This window comes from Diprion similis, chromosome 11 (assembly GCF_021155765.1).
Source record: "Diprion similis isolate iyDipSimi1 chromosome 11, iyDipSimi1.1, whole genome shotgun sequence".
NCBI classification, from domain to species: Eukaryota; Metazoa; Arthropoda; class Insecta; order Hymenoptera; family Diprionidae; genus Diprion; species Diprion similis.
The window spans coordinates 8,721,429-8,741,126 of NC_060115.1; the positions used below are offsets into that span (position 1 = coordinate 8,721,429).

Sequence of the window (19,698 nt, forward strand, 5' to 3'; positions counted from 1 at the left end):
AGGGAGAAAAAATGAAACAGCAACGACAGACATACGCGGAAGTGAACAGGAATCTCGCAGCTCTTTGAGGGTGAACGTAAAGAGAAGAAGACAAAAATGTCCAGCAACTTCCGCATTTATTGGTTCTAACGCGATCGTGAGATTTTATCCGTTGAAAAGTTTCGTTCTGATGTAGACGTAAAAGATCGCGTAAAACTGATTTCACGTTTCTAACTTTTCGCTTTTTTCTGGTTTCATTTAAATTACAACATTGCAAAAGATCAAGTGAAATGATGATATCGTGGGATGGATGAATGGATTTGATTGAGACGAGGGGATTGAATCTGACGTCAGATTTGCGAAATCCAAAATGACGGTTAAATGTAGTGGAAATTTTTTTTTCAATATTTGGATCCGTTAGCGTGGTTCGAAATAAAAAAAGATCGTTATATCTTCGTGTGACATGGTACCCGAGGGCCTTAAAATCGGTAATCACGAATCTGAATCTGTAGTTCGAAATTCGAATTCGATGTTGTTATTATTATTATTTTTTTTTTCTATAAACTTGGTACTTGCATTGTATGAACTGGAAATTCGAGGACTGCCTTTAAAGCCGCTTGTTTTTTTATTTTCACCTGTAATGACGTGAACACTGTTATACAAGAAGCTTGAGAAGAGAAACAATCGGCTTAAGGCTGACCGCGAGCCCGCCCTCGAACTTCCGTTTTCACGCTGCAGGTTCCAAGTTTACCAAAAAAAATATTAATATCCATTCGAATTTCGAATTACATGTTCAGATTCGTGATTAACGATTCGAAAAACCTCATGAATGCGACGATTTTTTTTACTTCGAACCACCATAATGGATCTGCTGTTACAACTTTTGGACGTCTGACCTTCGATTCGTTGTTGGCGATAAAATAAACCTCCGCTTACAAATTTCTAACAAAATCCGAATATTTTTATTTATTTATTTTTTTCTACCGCATTGCATTCGCCATTTTGGATTTTGCAAATCTGACCTCAAATTCTGGATCAACGACCCAGCAAACCTTCGAGTGACGATTTTCATCAAAATCCTAGTTTTTTTTTTTTTTTCATTTCATACTATTTTCTAGATCTTGAAACGTCGAGATCTAGCGAAAACTCAACTCTTCATTTACAGGGTGATTAGAATAACTCCCTTATTTCTTTAGAAATATCTCTTAGCCCCTTATTTTGCCACGATTTTCTTGATCAAAATGAACACAATCGAGAAAGAGAAAATCGAGTAGAAATTCATGGCGAAATTTGAGTACCACGAACATAATAACTGCTTGGATGTTTTTCTCGAATGGAAAAAAAAGACGATTCTCTGTTTTTTGCGAAAGAAACTGCTGTCAAGGATTCGGGGGAAATAATTTTACCAGAGAAATATAATATTACTACATAACGTATATTCTATCGAGCGTATCGAGTTCGGCACATCCATCAGAATGCCGGGATATCTTGTTAAAGTTCAACAGGCGTTTCTCCAAAACGAATTAAGAGACATCAGTTCGTTTTTTACGTTCTGCCGCGATGATTATACGATAATATAGTGAACCTAATTCCGCTCATGCGATCTCGAAAATGTTTTTTTAGCGAATTTCGGTTCCGGCGAAGAAAAATTCGCTATTTAATTACATCGCGCAAGGATTTCTTCCAACTGATGCTGATGTAACAGACACGAAATTATTCCTGCAACCGCGTTCTAGCTTCAGCCCATTTCTACTACCCAAGGATCTAAGGATGTTTTCCTAGACATAACGCGATGTTGACACATTAGCCCAAGTCAATAGACTAAACGACGACCTGCCCTCCCCCCCCCCCCCCCCCCCCTTCGCAAATCATTTTCATTTGTGTCAAATACGCGTGTTTCGCCAAAGGCGAAACCACCATGCATCGATGTCGCTGTTTCACGTCTGAATAACGTCCCGTTATCATTTGATCTGTTCTTTTGTAAAGAAAAGACACCGCATTGTATAATTAATTTGACGATTCATTGTGACATCTTACAATGAGAGCGATCATTATTAATCAATCCTTTTTCTCGCTTGGAATTTTCACCAGAGTTTCAAAGCTGATTTAAAAATTAGATTTTAAACGCCAGTGAAAAAATCTGGAGTCAGACGGACACGTGATTCCCAGCAAGTAGCAACCATGCGTTATTGGTCCCTGATATTCCAGTGGAAAGAGGCGACGCTTGATCAGACGGCAGTAGAAATGGAGGGTAACGTAACGCCGGGTCTGCAGTTAAGTAGTAGAAAAAGCGACTGGTCAGACGTGACGTTAGCAAGTAGTTCAGCCGCGGTTTGATCGGCCATTTAAGAAAAGTAGAAGGTTTGCGCCTATGGCATGAAAAACGCTACGAATTTCAGAGATTATTTGACAGCCTTTCTTTACTATTTTAATCACTCACCATATTTTTACCCCATTTAAGACAAAAATAGAAATACACGTACTGAGAGAAATCTCATACCTTCTTACAATGATGCTGAGATATTATATTTATACAGTCAACACAAAGTGGGGCAAGCATCACTATATACAGTGTAACAATAATTCAATTCTGGGTAGCAAAGACGAGCCGGTCAACAACAACGAAAGTTTTTTTTCTCCATTTGAGAACGAAAATTTTTCTCCCAACTTTATGACTATAGATTTGAATCTATGTTGGCCGTAAGGTGTGGGCGTTGAAATGTCTTTGACAGGAAAAAGTGTTGGAGTGTGAATTTTCTGGGGGGTGGGGGGGGGGGGGGGGGGGGGGTCGGAAGGCTGAAAGATTTACGGAGAACAGTCTATACTCTATATTTACAGTAAAAGTTTTTTTAGGACTATACTAGAATCGTATTCCTCGTTGTGTATGTAAGAACGATGAGTATTTTTCGAACGGGATAAACAAGAATTCTCATTAAGGAATCGGATCCAGCTGCAACTTTTCTATTCAAGTCGAGATTTGATTTACAGAGATTGGACAGTTTTGTATATCTATAATTTCTTATCAACTCGTGGACTCGTATGCGCGTTGAAAAAAATTCTGCACAAAAAAGTAACGATTGTAATAACTCGGCTGAAAGCTTGCGAAACGTGAGAACCGGATTGACGGCTGCTGGCTGCAAAGATAAATCTCGATTGTTAGATAATATTGAGACCGTTGCAGTTACTGGGATCGCCGTCTTTTCAGAGGTTTACAAAAGTGTTCGTCAAAGATTCGCAAACGTATAAAAAGCAGGTTTTATCTTTGAAGACATGAAAGGAGGCCACAGCCTCGTGATTATCTCAAAATAAATAATTATTAAAATTTACATCCGTGCAACGATGCGAAATTCGTCTGAAAAGCACGTCATACTTTGACCGAAAGGAGAAACTTGCGTCAGAAATTGCAGTTATTTGGTATCTCGTATGGCGGACTAATAATTTATTCTTACGTCACGCGTGTGGGTTTCAACGATTCTCCGAACGAACCAATTATCGGTTGTTGCTTTATCACTTCTGTCGCTCCACGTAAACTGGCGAAAATTATTAGTAATTTTACTCAAAGTACACGGTCTATAGCATTAATTGTTATGATATTGCGTCACGCATGTCGACGCTTCTTGTGTTACTCTATAATAATTGAACTTATGAAAAAAAATTCGGCAACTCAGTTACACGTTACATAGAAAATTTGATCGAAATATTGGATGTAACGAAGGAAACGTGGCTTTGAGATTTTGCACCGATCTCGAATCTTTTTATTCTCCCATTTCTCATCCCCCCCACCCCCGAAAAAAAGAGGAAAAACAGGTAAGTTTAAATGATTAACGGACCAGATTGTTCGGCGATCCTTTATCAGCGCAACTTTTTATGCGACTCGAGCGGAGTTCTTTGAAGTTGAACGACCTTTTACGTATCACTCAAACAACACCTGTGACCTTGTGATAATGTTGTTTGTCCTTTTTACCATTGCCATTTCTAATTCGGCAATCGATATCATACGTACAGCTCCTGAATTTAAACATATTTTACACGATCAGGCCTTTCCTTTCAATCTTCGCACGCTTTGAGTGTGTGTGGCTATACGAAAAGAATTTCTATTAATTATGGCAAGTCTTTCGCCTGGCCCTTTTATTTTAATTATGGGCCTCGTTGAAAGTAATTTCGATTCGAGAGTGTCGGCCGATTGGTTCAGGATCTTCTGGAAAAGCTGACAATTATTTTTTGATAAAACTGATTTTTATTTAAATATATACCGTGGATAATCAGACTTTTGGAAACTCATTTTTATTACTTATCGATCAACAGAAAAGAATACGGTAGTCGGTCCAAGTTGATAAGCTGGCTCGATTTCACTAACCATAAGTCTTTTCTACGAACTCTTACGAAAAGAAGCTCGGGTCGTATAATAATACAAGCCGAAGAAGTATTGATGAAATTATGTTCACAGAGCCATACAGAAAAGCAAGTGATTCCTTCCGACGTTTCGAATCTCCCCCTCCTTCCGATATTGCTGAGTCATCGGCAAAAAAAAAAACTACTAGTCGAAAAATTTTCCCTCTTCGTTTAGGGGCAGGGGATTTGACCTTCTAACGTAACATAAGTGCAGAGTTGGAGTTGGAAAGCATGGTTGCTCGCAATAACATGCGACTGACATTGTTTGCGATAATTTTTTGCCGAAAAACAATACGTGACGTATTGTAAAATCTTTATTCTATTCATTGAAGTAAGATACTAGCCGCCTTTTTTTCATCTCTCCACGATTTTTATCATCGAGTTGACGGAGGCGTTGCGTGGGATGTTGGCGCCAAGAAAAAGGCAGGCGACTCGCTGTGTACAGAGGCTACAGCATATATATAGCAACTAAGATAACTTACGATTAGATGGATTTGTCTGTATCCCTATAAATCACGGAATTTCACCGTGTAAAACCTTGAACTGCACAAGCTTCTCGCGTGACCGCATGTGGAAAGGGTGAATTTTTTCACATCCGCTTACTGCAGCTCAATCGACTTCTTCATAAATAAAACTCTTCAATCGGTTCGTTCAAGGAATAAAAATCGTCTCATTAAATGCACGCGATGAATACCGTTTTAACTATATACTTCGGTTACAGTTTCCAAATCACGGAATGATCGCAAAATCATAATTTTATTCAACAACTAACTATACTAAATTCAAACCCGAGTTGTCAAATTGACTTTTCACATTCAATGACCGTCCAGATATTCTCTGGCGTCGAATAATCTCACCTTTGGCTTATGACTCCAGAAAGTTTGACCATCGAGTGGAAAATAATGTGCTATGAAAACTTGGCAACGCTCAGCATATTTTATTCAGACACACGAGATCAGGTCACCTGTAGCTTCTGCAGTAGCTCGAGCAGTCGAGCAGTCGAGCTACTGATCGATTCGTTTGCAGGTTTCATTCGTCATTGAAACCAACACTGAGAAAAACAACTAAATGTCTGGTCACGAATCGCGAAGTAAATATTTAGTTGGATCAATTCAAGATCTATTGTTCTAACAAAATGTTCAATTGATTTTAAATGTTTATTTGTGTCAATGAATTTTTCCTCTCAGCAAAGCCACTAGTAATGAGGTCTTTTACCTGCAAACCCGATGCTCGTTGCTGAGAGGTTATTGCCAGAGTTTTAATCGGTCAATATTTATCTAGGATCATTATTCAAGTGTACATAAATTTCGGCTACACGAATTTGCTTCAATTAACGCAATTAATACATTATCGGACTGATTAATTGAATTGGACACCGCTGAGAGCAATTCTAGGAAGGAATTGCAAGATCTTACGAAGTTACATAAATTGTTGATAAAAAATTGGAGAACTAGAAAATCGACTAAGGGTAAATATTTCTAGAGAAAACATAGAATAAAGACTAGGGTAAACAGAGATAGTCTGAGTATTTTGAGCTGAATCTCTCTTCAACCGCCATACATGGACAGAAAAATTCTATCAAGAGTCTACCGCAATGCGAGACTTTTTTCGGAAAGTGTCGGAAGATTTTAAACAAACATGATTTGAAATATTCGATTTCAAAGGTTTCTTTCAGGAACATTTTCGGGAAATAACATCTCCCAATTTCTACACCATCATTATTTGTGATTCGAACTTTAAGAAAAGTGTAAATTCAATAACTTCACTGAATCAGCAACAACAGTTGAAGAAACCCCAGTAAACCAAAACGAATTGATCAGAATTGAGTTCGTCCGAAAACCGAATCACCCAAAATTGAGACTTATATGCTAAAATTATTTTGAATTTGTTATAATTTTTTTTTCAATCCATGCCAATTCCGCTTTTGCTCTACTCAATTCAATTTGGCTTACTCTGATATCTTATTAGAGGTTTCGGCATCTTCAAAGCTAGCTCTTCGTTAATATTAGGACAATAATTTCGTGACAAATAATGCACGAGTTTAAAATTATTATACAATTGCAGTCGCCGGACAGATATTTCTCCCAAGACTCAATTAATACGGTTCATTGTGCAGGAGCTTCTGGTCCCGTTATAAAGGTGAAGAGGGTGAAATCCAGCACTTGTTTTAACTTATTGTTCGTACTCATTGAGTTGAGAAAATCATGATTAGCTGCTCTACCCTTTCCTGGCTCAACTAACAGACTCAATCAAGAAAGCTTTGTTTTAATTTCATTAATACGCTTCAATTAGTTTATACTAGACGCGACCAAAATACTTGAATCGTTGATTCCCTCTGCGATTCTATCCCAGTATACGATCCTGGATGCTTTTTAGACAAACCTCGCGGTGGAAAAATTCAGACAATGGCGATTCGTTCTGGGTCAGCAATTGAATCGGGTTTATCTAGTGTTTTATTACACAGGATAATGTAAAATTTAACGAAGTGAGTTTTCGGCCACGATTATATATAAAGTTGAAATTTAACGTAAAACTTTTGTACTTTGTGTGATACTCGGACTTGAATTTGCATGGAATATAGTCACGAGTTACGAAAAGTTTATCCTCCTTAATAAAATAGAAAGACTGCAGTTCCTGCAACTAGAAACTTGTATAAACGGATAAAAACACTTTTTTTCGCTGCATAGTTATATCACCTGTGAAATTGACGAAAAAATTGTTTCACATCCGTTATAAATCTCTTCTTCAACTTACTGCTATTCCAAAATTTTCCGCAATACGTAAACGCAACTCGCAGCGCCCTACACCAGGCTCGTCTGTTTTCAGCTTCTGTAATTCATTACAATTAACAATATTAAAACCAAAGCTGTGTAAATCATGAGTTTTATTTTCTAAACTATAAATACTCAATTCAAAAACACCTTGTTTGATCGCTCAAACAACGCGCAGCTTTACGGGTTCGAATTTTGAAATTCTAAGAACGGCTCTGAGCGCCGACAGCGCCATGTTTGAAGCGTTGCGCCTGCGTGTTGCTGCCTGAAGTTAGTCGTCGATGATGAAAAGTAGGGGGTAGAGACTAGAGAGACTAGAGACTAGAGAGTGCCAGAGAGTCAGGCCACAACGTTACGCTGTGATTTATTATCGTTTTCACGCAACGGAGAATTGGAAGTAACTTGAAAGGTAATAAATTTTATATTTACAATCCATTGTCGTAGGCTCTGGCCTCGGACAAGACGGTTGTAACGAGACACGAGCTCGGCAGTGTTTATCGTCTTGAAGTTGGAAAATTCGTTGCACGGGAAATCGGCTAATGGACGAACATTCGTTGCCCGCGCATGTTGTTATGATGTACAATGATTCGTCGATTTTCATTACCAGAGACGATTTGCCTCGCCGTAATTGCTCCGAGAACGCGTTTCCTTCGTATATTATCACCGGATAATAACGTCACTTACGTGCCGTTAAATTTCATTGAATTTATAACCTTCATCCAAAACCTCGGGTCAACGACGAAACTCATTCTCGCAAGGTTGTTGCTGTGCGCGCCAATATTTTATCTCCGATCGACACTCGCCGTCTGACGTTTTCTGCTCGACTTTGACGTCCGTTAAAATTTTCCTCGCTGCGGAGAAAGGCCGAATATTGTTTTGAGAAACTAAATGAAATCAAACGCGTCATTGTCCGCGCAGCATTTTTACATACTTGTTCACTTTGTGCGTTGAAATTTTCATAACGTTATATGACTCAGATTCACACAAGTTACAAAAATAAACATATCCTCATACTTTTCTCGAAAATCGGCTTTCATTTTTCACTTTTTTCCACATCAAAAATCTCTGTAATACTATGCGGAAGCGTTTTTCATTTTAATGTACTCAAAAAATATGTTGAAGAAACTTCTCCGCTTCCATTCTCCAAACTCAATTGGCTCTATGGTAAATGGACTCAATGACATTGGAATGTAGTTGATACACAGGTCGACAACAAGGACTAGGAGTTGTGTAAACATAAAGAACCTTGTACACGTAACAATAACAGTAAAAGAAAGTCGATTCCTGTACCTGTAATATTTATGTATCTGAACTTATTTTTGTCTTTTCGTTAATCACAGATGCCGAATATAAAGCTGCAGAGTTCGGATGGCGAAGTATTTGAGGTAGACGTTGAAATTGCAAAATGTTCAGTCACGATAAAAACCATGCTGGAGGACTTGGGAATGGATGAAGACGAGGAAGAAGTTGTTCCCTTACCAAATGTTAACTCTGCTATACTGAGAAAGGTCATTCAATGGGCCACGTATCACAAAGATGATCCCCCACCACCTGAAGATGATGAAAACAAAGAGAAGCGAACTGACGACATCAGCTCATGGGATGCTGATTTTTTGAAGGTCAATTTTGCATTAGAAAAATTTATTGAAACAAAACGTTAATGTTATAATTAATGAGAGACGTATTTCTTTAGTTTGAAAATTTTCTTTGAGGAATTTTCACTCCTCATCTTTGAAATGTATTCTATGCAAGTTTCATATTTTTAACAAAAGCTACTAATTTGACTTGTTTTATTGATTTACAGGTTGATCAAGGAACCTTATTCGAACTGATTTTGGCAGCAAATTACTTGGACATCAAAGGACTTCTAGATGTAACGTGCAAGACTGTGGCAAACATGATAAAGGGAAAGACACCGGAAGAAATTCGTAAGACGTTCAATATAAAGAACGATTTTACAGCTTCAGAAGAGGAGCAGGTTCGCAAGGAGAATGAATGGTGCGAGGAGAAGTAGAAAGAAAAAGAGAAGGAACGGAAGAAAAGCTTTTTAAATCATCTGTAACTGTAGGTTTATCGCGTATTAAATCTGCAGATGTCTCACAAATTCGAATTTCAGGCTTGTCGCAAAATAAAAACCCAATCTCTGATGAAAGATTTAGCAATAACAGAATATTCCTGTTTCAGCTGAGTTTGTCCATTCGCGTACAATGTACTTTATTTCAAAATTAGAAATACCGATAACAGTTGCTTGGAAAAATAAATTTTTGCAGGTAATACGAATGTTTTCCACTATCATGTTTTCATTTTCTAATGGAAAACATGGATTTTCAGTTTAACGACCCATACCACGAAAGCGTTAATTTATCAATAGCACGAATAATTTCTGTGTATAATTAACGAAGTATAACTTTAGTCTATTTAAATATCAATACCTTCAGGAACTGTTATATCTGCATCTTGTCTGTGAATCTTTGATCTTCTTTAGTCAAATCTTTTGTGAATACGTGTAGCGAATCATTTGATATAATATATGATGACCAAGGTGACTGAACTATGAAATAATAATAAATTAGCTTACCATTTGCTCAGAATGTAAAATATTACTTTCATCTATTCGACAGTGCAGAATCAGTTTTTTTTTTTTTGATCATTCAAATCTTGTACTGTCCTCCATTCTTCTTAATTTAATTACTTATAAAATATATCAACCCTTAATGTATACATTAGATCCTGTAACAAGAAGAAAAAGGTAGTATTAATATGCGTAAATAATAAAATTCATTTTTCGTAAAACAAAGAAATAATAACGATGTTTGTTTCTCTCAAGTTTGGGGTCACTGGTTGAGGTGATAATCACTTTTCTCTTTGCTTCGTGTTATGAATTCGGTTTTCTCAAAGCAAACGACGGTGGAAGGAATTAAAATTGAATTGTAGGAAATTGATGTTTGCTGATATTTTCTTTTCGTATTTCCGTAGCCCAGCGTAAAATAAGAAAAATTTGAATTACACGAAAGGTAAGCATTAATTACTCACATTAGATAATGCATTGATTAGGTGCCGTTCGTTTTATGTGAACTGCGGATGCATTCAAATCGAGTAGGAATAAATGATGGTTGTAATCCTAACCTCAAATCGAAGTATTGTGAAACAATACTGCCACAATTGTCAATAATCAACCACGTGTTGAACTGGTGAAAATTACGTTCAATCAATTCAATGGGTAAATAAAGTAATTATTTAATAATTACTCCTATAATAATGATTAATTATTCCAATAATTAGTTGTCTTTATTTCGAATTCCTCTATTGCATGAACTCTGCAAAAAAAAGGAAATGAATTATTACAACTGAAATATTCGTACGCAAAGGACGGTGTCAAAATGTTAAATACTATCTGTGACTGGAGTTCGCCCGAAGACGTAGCGATAGAGTATCATAGTTTGGAGGCAATTCAGAAGATCAGTTATTCCGAGCTTAGCGATGCACAAGTAAAGATTGAAGCTGTGCTCGCAGGTGCTGTTAAAAAACATCAATTTGTGGGGATAAATTGTGACGTAAAAGCTCCAAGCATCCCTGCTCTGATCTTGGGGTAATTGTTATGACAAATGAAAAAAATGGCATTTAGCAACATGCCCTTTTGCAGTAAATACAATGAAATACCGATACTTCATATTGAATAATTCTTTATTTCAGAATTCTATCTCAAGGATCTGCATTTGTGAATTTGCCATCTACAGGTTTGAGAGAAATTTCCTCTAGGATTGGACTTTCCTTTGCATTTTCTCAATCAGTACTTTCTGGGGCAAATCCACTATGCGAAGTCGACGTACATGGGGAAACGGTCAAATTTCTTGAATTGGAAACTATCGATAGCACAAATAACATAGACAAGAATGAATTCGCGTACGCTATAACGACGTCAGGCTCAACAGGAATACCAAAAGTTGTGAAAGTTCCTCACGCTTCTATAGTGCCTAACATTTTAGAACTGAAGAAAATTTTTCGCTTATCAAAACATGACAAAATAGCACAATTAACCAAACTGACTTTTGATCCTAGTATAGTAGAGACGTTTTTGAGCTTGGCTAGCGGCAGTACGCTGTTTATGGTTTCAAACGAAGTCATTAGTAGCCCGCATAAATTGTTGAACTTGATTTTTGAGCATCAAGTTACATTCTTGCAAACCACACCGTCACTATGGTTGTACAGGTGGACTGAGCATCAATTAGGAAACACAATCTTTGGTAGGGACAGCAGATTGAAAGTGTTACTTTTTGGCGGTGAACCTTTGCCTAAAGTCGATATGTTCAGAACTATAAAACACCCAATTAATCAGACTAGGATTTACAATATTTACGGCATAACTGAAGTATCATGTTGGGCTAGTATAAATGAAATTAATATAAATTATAATGAAGTTGAAACTTCACCTGCAATCAATCAATATTTGGGGACACCGCTTTCCGAGACCACTTTTCAAGTGAGAAACCGGAATGGCGATATCATTTGCAACGGCGAAGGCGTCTTATTCATTGGTTTGTATATACTGGTCTTCTAAATACTGGATTTCTCGGTCCTAAGAAATGCGCTTATTTTATCTCACATCTTAGGAAGTGATACCAGAGTCTGCGTGATTGACAACGAAGATTTGAAAGATTTGGAAACACCAGTGTATAGGAAAACTGGAGATTTAGTTGAAGTACGATTCATACGCTACAACACAAAGAAGTTTCATTCATATCACATGAATTATTTTTAAGACTTTTGAATTTTCAGGTAAGAGGAAACAGCGAGGTATTCTATAGAGGTAGATGCGACAGGACTGTTAAAAGGTTTGGTAATAGAGTAGATTTAACTGAGCTAGAACAAACGGTGTTGAAATTGAATTTTGTGAAAAATTGTCTGGTATTGTGGGATGAAAAACAGCATAAGCTCTATCTGTGCATTTCTAAATATGATAAATTTACCAACGAATTGAAAGTGCAAGAAGAACTTAATAATGAGCTTTGTAAGCTACCGTCTTTTTATCAACCAAGCAGAATAAAATATTTCAATACTTTTCCACTGACTATAAATGGAAAAATCTGCACCAAAAGTTTGATGAGAACATTTCAAACTACAGAGGAAGGTCATGCCCAAAATAGCCAGGAAGTGAATGACTCAAAATTAGTAGGAACAATATTAATGCAACTCTGGAAAAACCATCTAAAGTCAACAATCGATTCTGGATTTTTGGACTGCGGTGGAAATTCTATAAAGGCAATGCAGATTGCCAACGAATTTTCTGCAGCATCAAAGACAGAGTTCCCTGAATTAATTGGTTTGTTATTAAAAAATGAAACGCTCGCCAACTGCGTGGATTATGCACTTAGAAAAATCCAATCTTCTGTGCAAATAATTAGTAGTGTAGACAATATTGTCAGTTCAAGTTCAAACTACACACAATTTGCGATGAATAAAAAAAGAAAGTATGATTTTATACAGCCCGAAAAATCTTCACATCCTAACTTATGTTTGTGGCAAAAATGTAGAGGAAGAGTGACTGGAGAGAGTGATGGAAACCATCTTCTCCCAAGCACAAATTTTGGTCTGAATATTCCGTCACAATTAACTGTGGAATGTACACAAGATTTGAAGAAATGTGTTGACGCATCGCCAATTATATTTAAATACTCTAGGTATACCCCGGTCATTCGGTTTTCAAATTTCAATTTCGTATGAAATATGATTAATCAATGATACAAATAAAAAATCAATCTTAAACAGATGCAACGTCTCAATTTCAGCGGTGAAATCTATACATCTGTAGGTTCCCACGCAGGACTCATTGTGACTAAACAACTGAATAGTCAGGATTCAATTACTTATGAAATGAACCTGCCCGATAGAATTGAAGCCTCAGTTCTTGTTCTGGATGAGTTCAAAGGAATTGTTGGTAAGCCGGTATCAATGGTAACTTTGAAGTGTACGATTTATACTATATAAGATGTGCTTATCCAGTGTTAATTAAACTCAGGGTGTTACGACGGATATGTGTATTGTGTGAACTTGAAGAGCGGGCAAATAATATGGAAATATAAAACTGGTGACTCTGTCAAGTGCACAGCGGTAGCAAGTAGTGATGGAAAAAGTGTGTTTGTGGGATCGTATGACAAATATTTTTACAACATCTCTATAAAAGTAAGTATTATGATTAACTAACATTGATTGACGCACATCTGAAATATCACACTCTGTATTTAGGATGGTAAAGAGATCTGGAGATTTAAAGGTAGCGAAGGTAGCATTTCAGCTACTCCTTGTACCAGTCTGAGGGCAAGTTCAGTTCTGTTTGGAACTCTTGATGGGACTTGCATGTCATTGAACCAGACTTCTGGAGAAGTAATTTGGAAGTTCAAATTTAACGATCCAATATTTTCCGCCCCAGCAATGCTGGAAAATGAAGACATCGTGTACTGTAGTGTTTCTGGAGAAATTAAGTGCTTTAATTCCGAAACTGGTCACGAGGTGAGACACTAAGCGCAGCAATTTCAGCATAGAAGAAAATAAATACTGCAAAACATAACGAATTATTATTTATAGAATTGGAATTATAAAATTGATGGCAACGTCTTTTCTCACTTGGTGGTAAGAAAGAATTGCTGTGTGAACACCGAGGAGCTAATCATTGGATCCAACAATAAAAGTGTTTACTGTCTCTCCGTACAAACGTTTTCGTCAACCCCGATTCTGAAATATTCAGTTGCTTTTGAATGTCCAATATTCGCGACACCCTACTGTGAAAGAGATGTTTTAATCATTGCCGATACAGGCGGTGTTTTAAGTTTTATAAATGCTTTGAACGGTCAAGTTGTTACCAGCTTGAAATTGGGTGGAAACGTATTTTCATCACCTGTAATAAATGGTGAATTCCTTGTAGTAGGATGCAGAGACAATAATATGTATGTTGTGAGAATAGTTGGATAAATGAAATTTGGAAAAAAAAAGGAATTGTCTTTGAAAGCGAAGAACGTTGAAGAAAATATCCAGATTGTTTAATATAATATCATTTATTTTCGTATGCCTGCCAAATTACAGTCGTAAGTGTTTCATTTCTCCAACATTCTGTAGAATAGAATCGATGTCCCAATGAATTGGTGTTATATCGCATCAGTTTGTTTTATACCACGCAGCATGTAAGCTTGACACACAATTTTTGGTAATCAATTACTTTTTAAAAAATAATATTCATCCACTTAAAATTAACGGTATTATTATACACTCACAGTAACAAAGAAATATTCGTGCTCGCAAGCTCACCTAACATATTAGCATATTTAAATTTATTTATTTATTTATTTATTTATTGGTAATATTACATAATTGAATGCTTCGCTGCTCGACAACCCACTGGAGTGATGTATATATTTGTAATTTAATACAAACATTGTGATTCTCATCCATCATCTTTGTTCTACATGGCATACCTACTCCGATATTTAATATTATGTATAACCAATATGATAATTAACATGTCTTATATTTCAGTATGATGAACCATTGTAGACTTCGCCTATTAGTATTTACTATCGTTGTAATCTATTCCTACCGTGAGAGGCTTGCCTTTATTACATTCAATGAGCAGACATTTTTGAATTAATAATTTATTCGTGTTATGAGCGACAAAAAGTAGCTTTCTCTTTCGTTACAAGTTGATATAAATTACTCTGCCCTATAATCACTATTCCCTAATCATTTACTTTGCATAACAACATTTTGTAGGTAGTTAAAAATATGATATATATATTCGTAGTAACATTAGCATGGAAAACATTTTCAAGGAACTGAAAAATGTGGATACATGTGAATCGTCTGCGATTAATCAAAAATCGCGACACCAATTACAATATAATATGTATTGTGTATTTGTAGTTGTAGTTTTTCAAGTTTTTTTTTTTGTTTTTTGCTTCAAACATTAAGTAGAAATCCCCATGTTCTGGATAACTGAGGGCTGAAGAGCAGGTGGATAAAATTTTCCGACTATTATTTTTTTTTCCATCTTCCACTTATGATACATATACATCGTTTTCATCGCAGTACCCTAGACTTAACAAAAGTAAGAATAATGATACTTATAGTACGGGATGAGTTGAACCCTTTGGATTAGGCTCGAATCAAATCCAAGCATAGGATATCAATTGATTCGCTAATTATGGTTACTGATCTTCGTCACCTAATTCATGCTTGACTTTGTTGAAGTCGAATTCTTCTCCTGTGGCGCGTTTGAAAATATCCAAAACGTCCAGACAAGTTGTTTCGAAATGCGTTGTCGCGTCGTAGCTCGTTGAAATGAATAATTGACTGTTAAGACCGTTGTCGGTTGGCTCCAGGTAGTCAGAGACTGATACAAACTTTTGTTTTATTGATCCAAGCAAGTCGATACCAGGCTTTATTTCTGCTTCAGGATTGCTCGTCTCTACTGTAGTTGACACCATAGCGACAAACCAGCCTTTAGCTGCTACTTGATGCGTGTGAGATACCAACGAGACGTAGATATCAGAGTTGCGATTTACCTACGACAAAGTACAAAACATGTTTATATTCAATCATCACAAGTTGTTTGTTTCAATCGTCAAGTTCTCGATTCAACTGAAGCTCGTTACTACTTCAATTGCTTCAAAACCAGTTAGAAATCCCTCAATTTCACTTTTTTAAGATGAATGAAACATATGATTCGTAGATTTCACGCCTACCTGTTTCTGTGGAATGATAATTTGTGTTGAAAGAGCATCACCAGTGCCTGATATGGGATGGTCCAAGAGGCAAATGCACCTTATTACTTGTCCTACTTTGCGAACCTTGTCGGTCACATAAGTTGGATCGCAAAATACTTGCTTACATTTAGCCACTTCGGTTCCCGATCGAACACCGACTACCTGAAATTGAAAAAATTCTTGAGTAGACAGGAAAATTTTATTAAAGCTAATCAAATTTCTAGAGTGTGTTAAATCGAAGTCAATAACAACTGGGCAGCATAGCAACAGATGTGGACAAGAGCGAATAAAAACTAGGAGATAAATGAGTCAGTTACGTAATAACAACGTTTCCAGGGATAAGCTTTGCAACATTCAAAGGCAAATCATTTTGTTTAGTTTGAATTACAACAGCGAGTATGAAAATAGTTGACAGTAGCTTAACCAAACTAAAAGAACATTTGTCTCTGAAAATTCTTTAATTCTATTTTTGCTGCCACGAGTTTCATCTTTTAAAATATTTTGGCTATTAATGCTATTGCCATCGCCAGCTGGTTTGGCCATCGTGAATTGGTTTACCGATCGTTATTCCCCTTAGAAATGATTTATACCTGAAATGCTTCAAGGCAAAATAGTACTGCCAATAGATTTTTCTGATACAAAACTCACCTTTCCATCTTCCATGACAATTTCGTCTATGGGTTTGTCTAGCATGTAGGTACCTCCATAAATAGCACTAAGTCTAGCAAAACCTTGGGGCAACTCGCCCAGACCATACATGGGATACAGGTACGGAGATTTCCCGTAACGAGCCAAGCTGTCGCTGTACAGCTTAATTCTTCGAATCGTACCAATGGCGCTCTGGACTATGTAATCGTCATCTCTGGTATTAGGAACATGTAATTAGTGATATTTACATGAGATGAAAATGACAAGGTCCTAGTATTATCAATTCTAGTACAAGCACAAAATAATACTTGTTTCGAAAAATTCTGACGAGCATGTACGGCGTTCTTACCTATACAAAGCGAGAGCGTGACCGGTAAAGTCTTGCGTATTCTTGTCCAGATTGAACTTGTTGTACAGAGCTTGCATGTTGTTCGAAAACGGATCGAAGCCGTCCCAGCTCTTGGGGTCATCCTCTTGTACGTTTTGTACCCAAATCAAGAAGTTTCTAAAGCGTCGTTTTTCAAACAGGCCCATAAGATCACTGGACAGTGCCTCCTGCTGATCGATAGGTACTTTGGAGATTTTTCCCGACTTGTAGACGTAGGAACCCTCTACCGATTTGAATTCCAAGTACCGAGTAACCCCAGTGTGAATCAGCAGCTTCACCAGCAGGCCATTGGCCATTAAAAATTTCGGGATCAAATCTACGTTCCATTCTCTACCTCGTCCGTAACTTTCGTCCGGTGGAGGTGCCTTGAATTTACTGAAACACAATGACGCTCAATTTCAACTTGCACAATTGGTCAAATCGTTCGAACTCGCGTAAATTACGAAAGAAAAAATGGGACAAAAATGTATCGAATATTTTTTTAAAAAAGCCCCCGTCTGCCCCCGCCGATTACACGGCCCTGGTACCGGTACTGACTAGTGACAATCATCATGTAAAGCGTCATACTAAACGCAAAGAGTTCTCACAGTGCAGCAGGCGTCTCGATCGAGAATTTTGGCTGCAGAAATGGGACAAAATGTGTAGAAAAATCTGAGAATTGAGAAATTAAAACGGCACTACCTTTCTTGGGTCAGGCACGTATCAAGAGACGGTTCTCGAAATCGATAATACGAACGAACACGGGGACAAGATGATTTTTCATTAAACATACGAAAAGCGAGGCAGGCATAAGAAGTATACAAGGAAGCACGATGGTTTTATTTCCCTCGAGGAACGGGTGTTTCGCTTCAAACTCCGTTCTGTTCAGTTTTTTATCCTGCAGAGCCTGAGTTTGGTGTGGCTGCAAAAACGGGAAGTGAAATGTTCGATGTCCGACATCGTTCCACTCTACCGTTATCTTGCAAGTAGGGCTATTATTATTATATTCTACATTCATACGACGAGCGGACTGAAAGTTCGTTAACCGAGCAATAAAAATTGCAAATATTTTCAGTACAGCGCGTAGACATAAGTATACGCGGTATACGCGTAAAGGAGAAGTATAGATCCCTCCCTCCTGTTGGCGGGTCAATTTTATTGGGGTTATATTGAACAGCCTGCGTTGAATATGAACGATGTGTAATTAGGCGAAAGAAATATTTATGCATATCCACGACCCCCCTTGAGGTTAGTTTATATCCCCTCCAGCCCCTCGTCGAAGTTCTTCCGGTGTTCCCGAATGCCAGATAGCGTGGCTCTCTTCTTCGACGTATGTGGATACAGGTCTATACATCAATTTCCGAATAGTTTCACGGTTTGACATGGGCTTCGGTACGAATCGGAACCGCCTTTGGATCCAGGCGCATTTCGTGAGGGAACGTTAACGCAACGGAACTGTGAAAACGGGTAGAAAACTGTGGAATTTTCCATCTGTTTGGATAAAATTCGCGGGTAGATATAGAAAAATCAATATCGTTTCCCCTCTTGCGTTTAAGCGACACCTGAACGAGACGACGAGGCGTTTTGCTTAGGTAGGTAGGCAGGGGCGAAATTTAGGCGTGCGTGCGTGCGGCGAGTTTATTTTCCCGTACCTGAATAAGTCTTCGAGCGGCGTTATGGAGGCAGATTCACCGCCATAATACTTGTTGCGATCGACGTGTAAAACCTTTTTCCCGCTAACGGATAGCATTCCGCTTAGAATGCATTCCTTCAGCCCGGTTCCGAGCACAATCGCGTCGTATTCTTCATCCATCTTTACACTGGGTTTATTTTTTATCTAGAATATCGAACTTCTTCGCGCACCTCCGCGACGTGTCAAACACCAATGTGAATTTAACGTCTTTCCGCTGAACTCGGAGTCGCGAAACTATGCCGGAACTAGCAACGAACGGACGGACGGACGGCTACGCTGCCTGATCTGCTCGCTCGTTCGCCTGCTGTATGCCTGCCTGGCTGCTACGTCAATTTTACCCCCTCTAGACCGCTCGCCTTATACCGGGTGGGTATGCAATAATCGCTCGAGGTCCGCGATTACGCGGAGGGCGTATCGTCGGATACGGTATTTACGGTTACACCGTCTCCGAAACTTTTTAACCAACAATATCCCTAGATCAGCTGGTTCAAAGCTGGCTCCTCATCGTCAGAGCTATAACTTTTCCGTGAAATAAAACCTTGGAGATGATAACGGATAGGGCTCCAGGGCAGGAAGGCTTGTCGATGAAAAAGGAGAGAAAACGGAGGTATCCACATCTATCTATTTATCAAATTGAATGAAATTATTAACGGAATATTGCGGCATTAACGTAAGCAGTTTTGAAGAGGCGATCATTCAGATTCTATTCTCACGCGTACGTCACTGCGTATGCAATTTGCTAGTAAGAATAAATGGTGGTAAGATATTTAAATTTTCTTTCTTTCTTTGTTCATGACTTTGCCATTTATACATCTTGCTCACCAATTATTATCGCTCTATGATTTATAACTGTTGCTCGTATCCGCAATCTCTTAATCACCAATATCCCTAGATCAGCTGGCTCTTGCGTGAAGTGAAACGCAAGCGAAACAAACAAAAGAGCAACGTTTCATTGCAGGTGTATAAGAAAGTCGAAATGCGTTGTATTTTCATAAGTCTCTACTTTTATCTCATTCAGTCGGTTGTCGAACAAAGAAGAATCGATACGAACGATTCGATATTCCGATTTCGAATAGGTGACATTATAATGGTTGC

At 37.8% G+C, this 19,698-nt stretch overlaps 3 protein-coding genes across 3 annotated transcripts; 2 read left to right on the plus strand and 1 right to left on the minus strand.

Annotated features, from left to right (window-relative positions):
- The first annotated feature begins 7,425 nt into the window (after positions 1-7,425).
- Positions 7,426-9,935, plus strand: LOC124412454 (S-phase kinase-associated protein 1). The gene is made up of 3 exons (XM_046892328.1): positions 7,426-7,551; positions 8,483-8,761; positions 8,947-9,935. The coding sequence occupies exons 2-3, from the start codon at positions 8,483-8,485 to the stop codon at positions 9,154-9,156; spliced, it is 489 nt and encodes a 162-aa protein (XP_046748284.1). The 5' UTR covers positions 7,426-7,551; the 3' UTR covers positions 9,157-9,935.
- Positions 9,936-10,440: 505 nt separating this feature from the next.
- LOC124412456 (beta-alanine-activating enzyme) lies at positions 10,441-14,348 on the plus strand. Its single transcript, XM_046892329.1, has 8 exons — positions 10,441-10,731; positions 10,836-11,677; positions 11,753-11,841; positions 11,919-12,820; positions 12,929-13,077; positions 13,159-13,322; positions 13,386-13,649; positions 13,725-14,348. The coding sequence occupies exons 1-8, from the start codon at positions 10,523-10,525 to the stop codon at positions 14,106-14,108; spliced, it is 3,003 nt and encodes a 1,000-aa protein (XP_046748285.1). The 5' UTR covers positions 10,441-10,522; the 3' UTR covers positions 14,109-14,348.
- An 829-nt stretch (positions 14,349-15,177) lies between these two features.
- Positions 15,178-18,918, minus strand: LOC124412453 (rab GDP dissociation inhibitor beta). The gene is made up of 5 exons (XM_046892327.1): positions 18,563-18,918; positions 16,893-17,306; positions 16,544-16,757; positions 15,875-16,057; positions 15,178-15,694 (listed from the first exon to the last, which is right to left on the minus strand). Exons 1-5 carry the CDS (start codon positions 18,721-18,723, stop codon positions 15,338-15,340), a joined length of 1,329 nt encoding a protein of 442 aa, XP_046748283.1. The 5' UTR covers positions 18,724-18,918; the 3' UTR covers positions 15,178-15,337.
- Between the last annotated feature and the right edge of the window lie 780 nt (positions 18,919-19,698).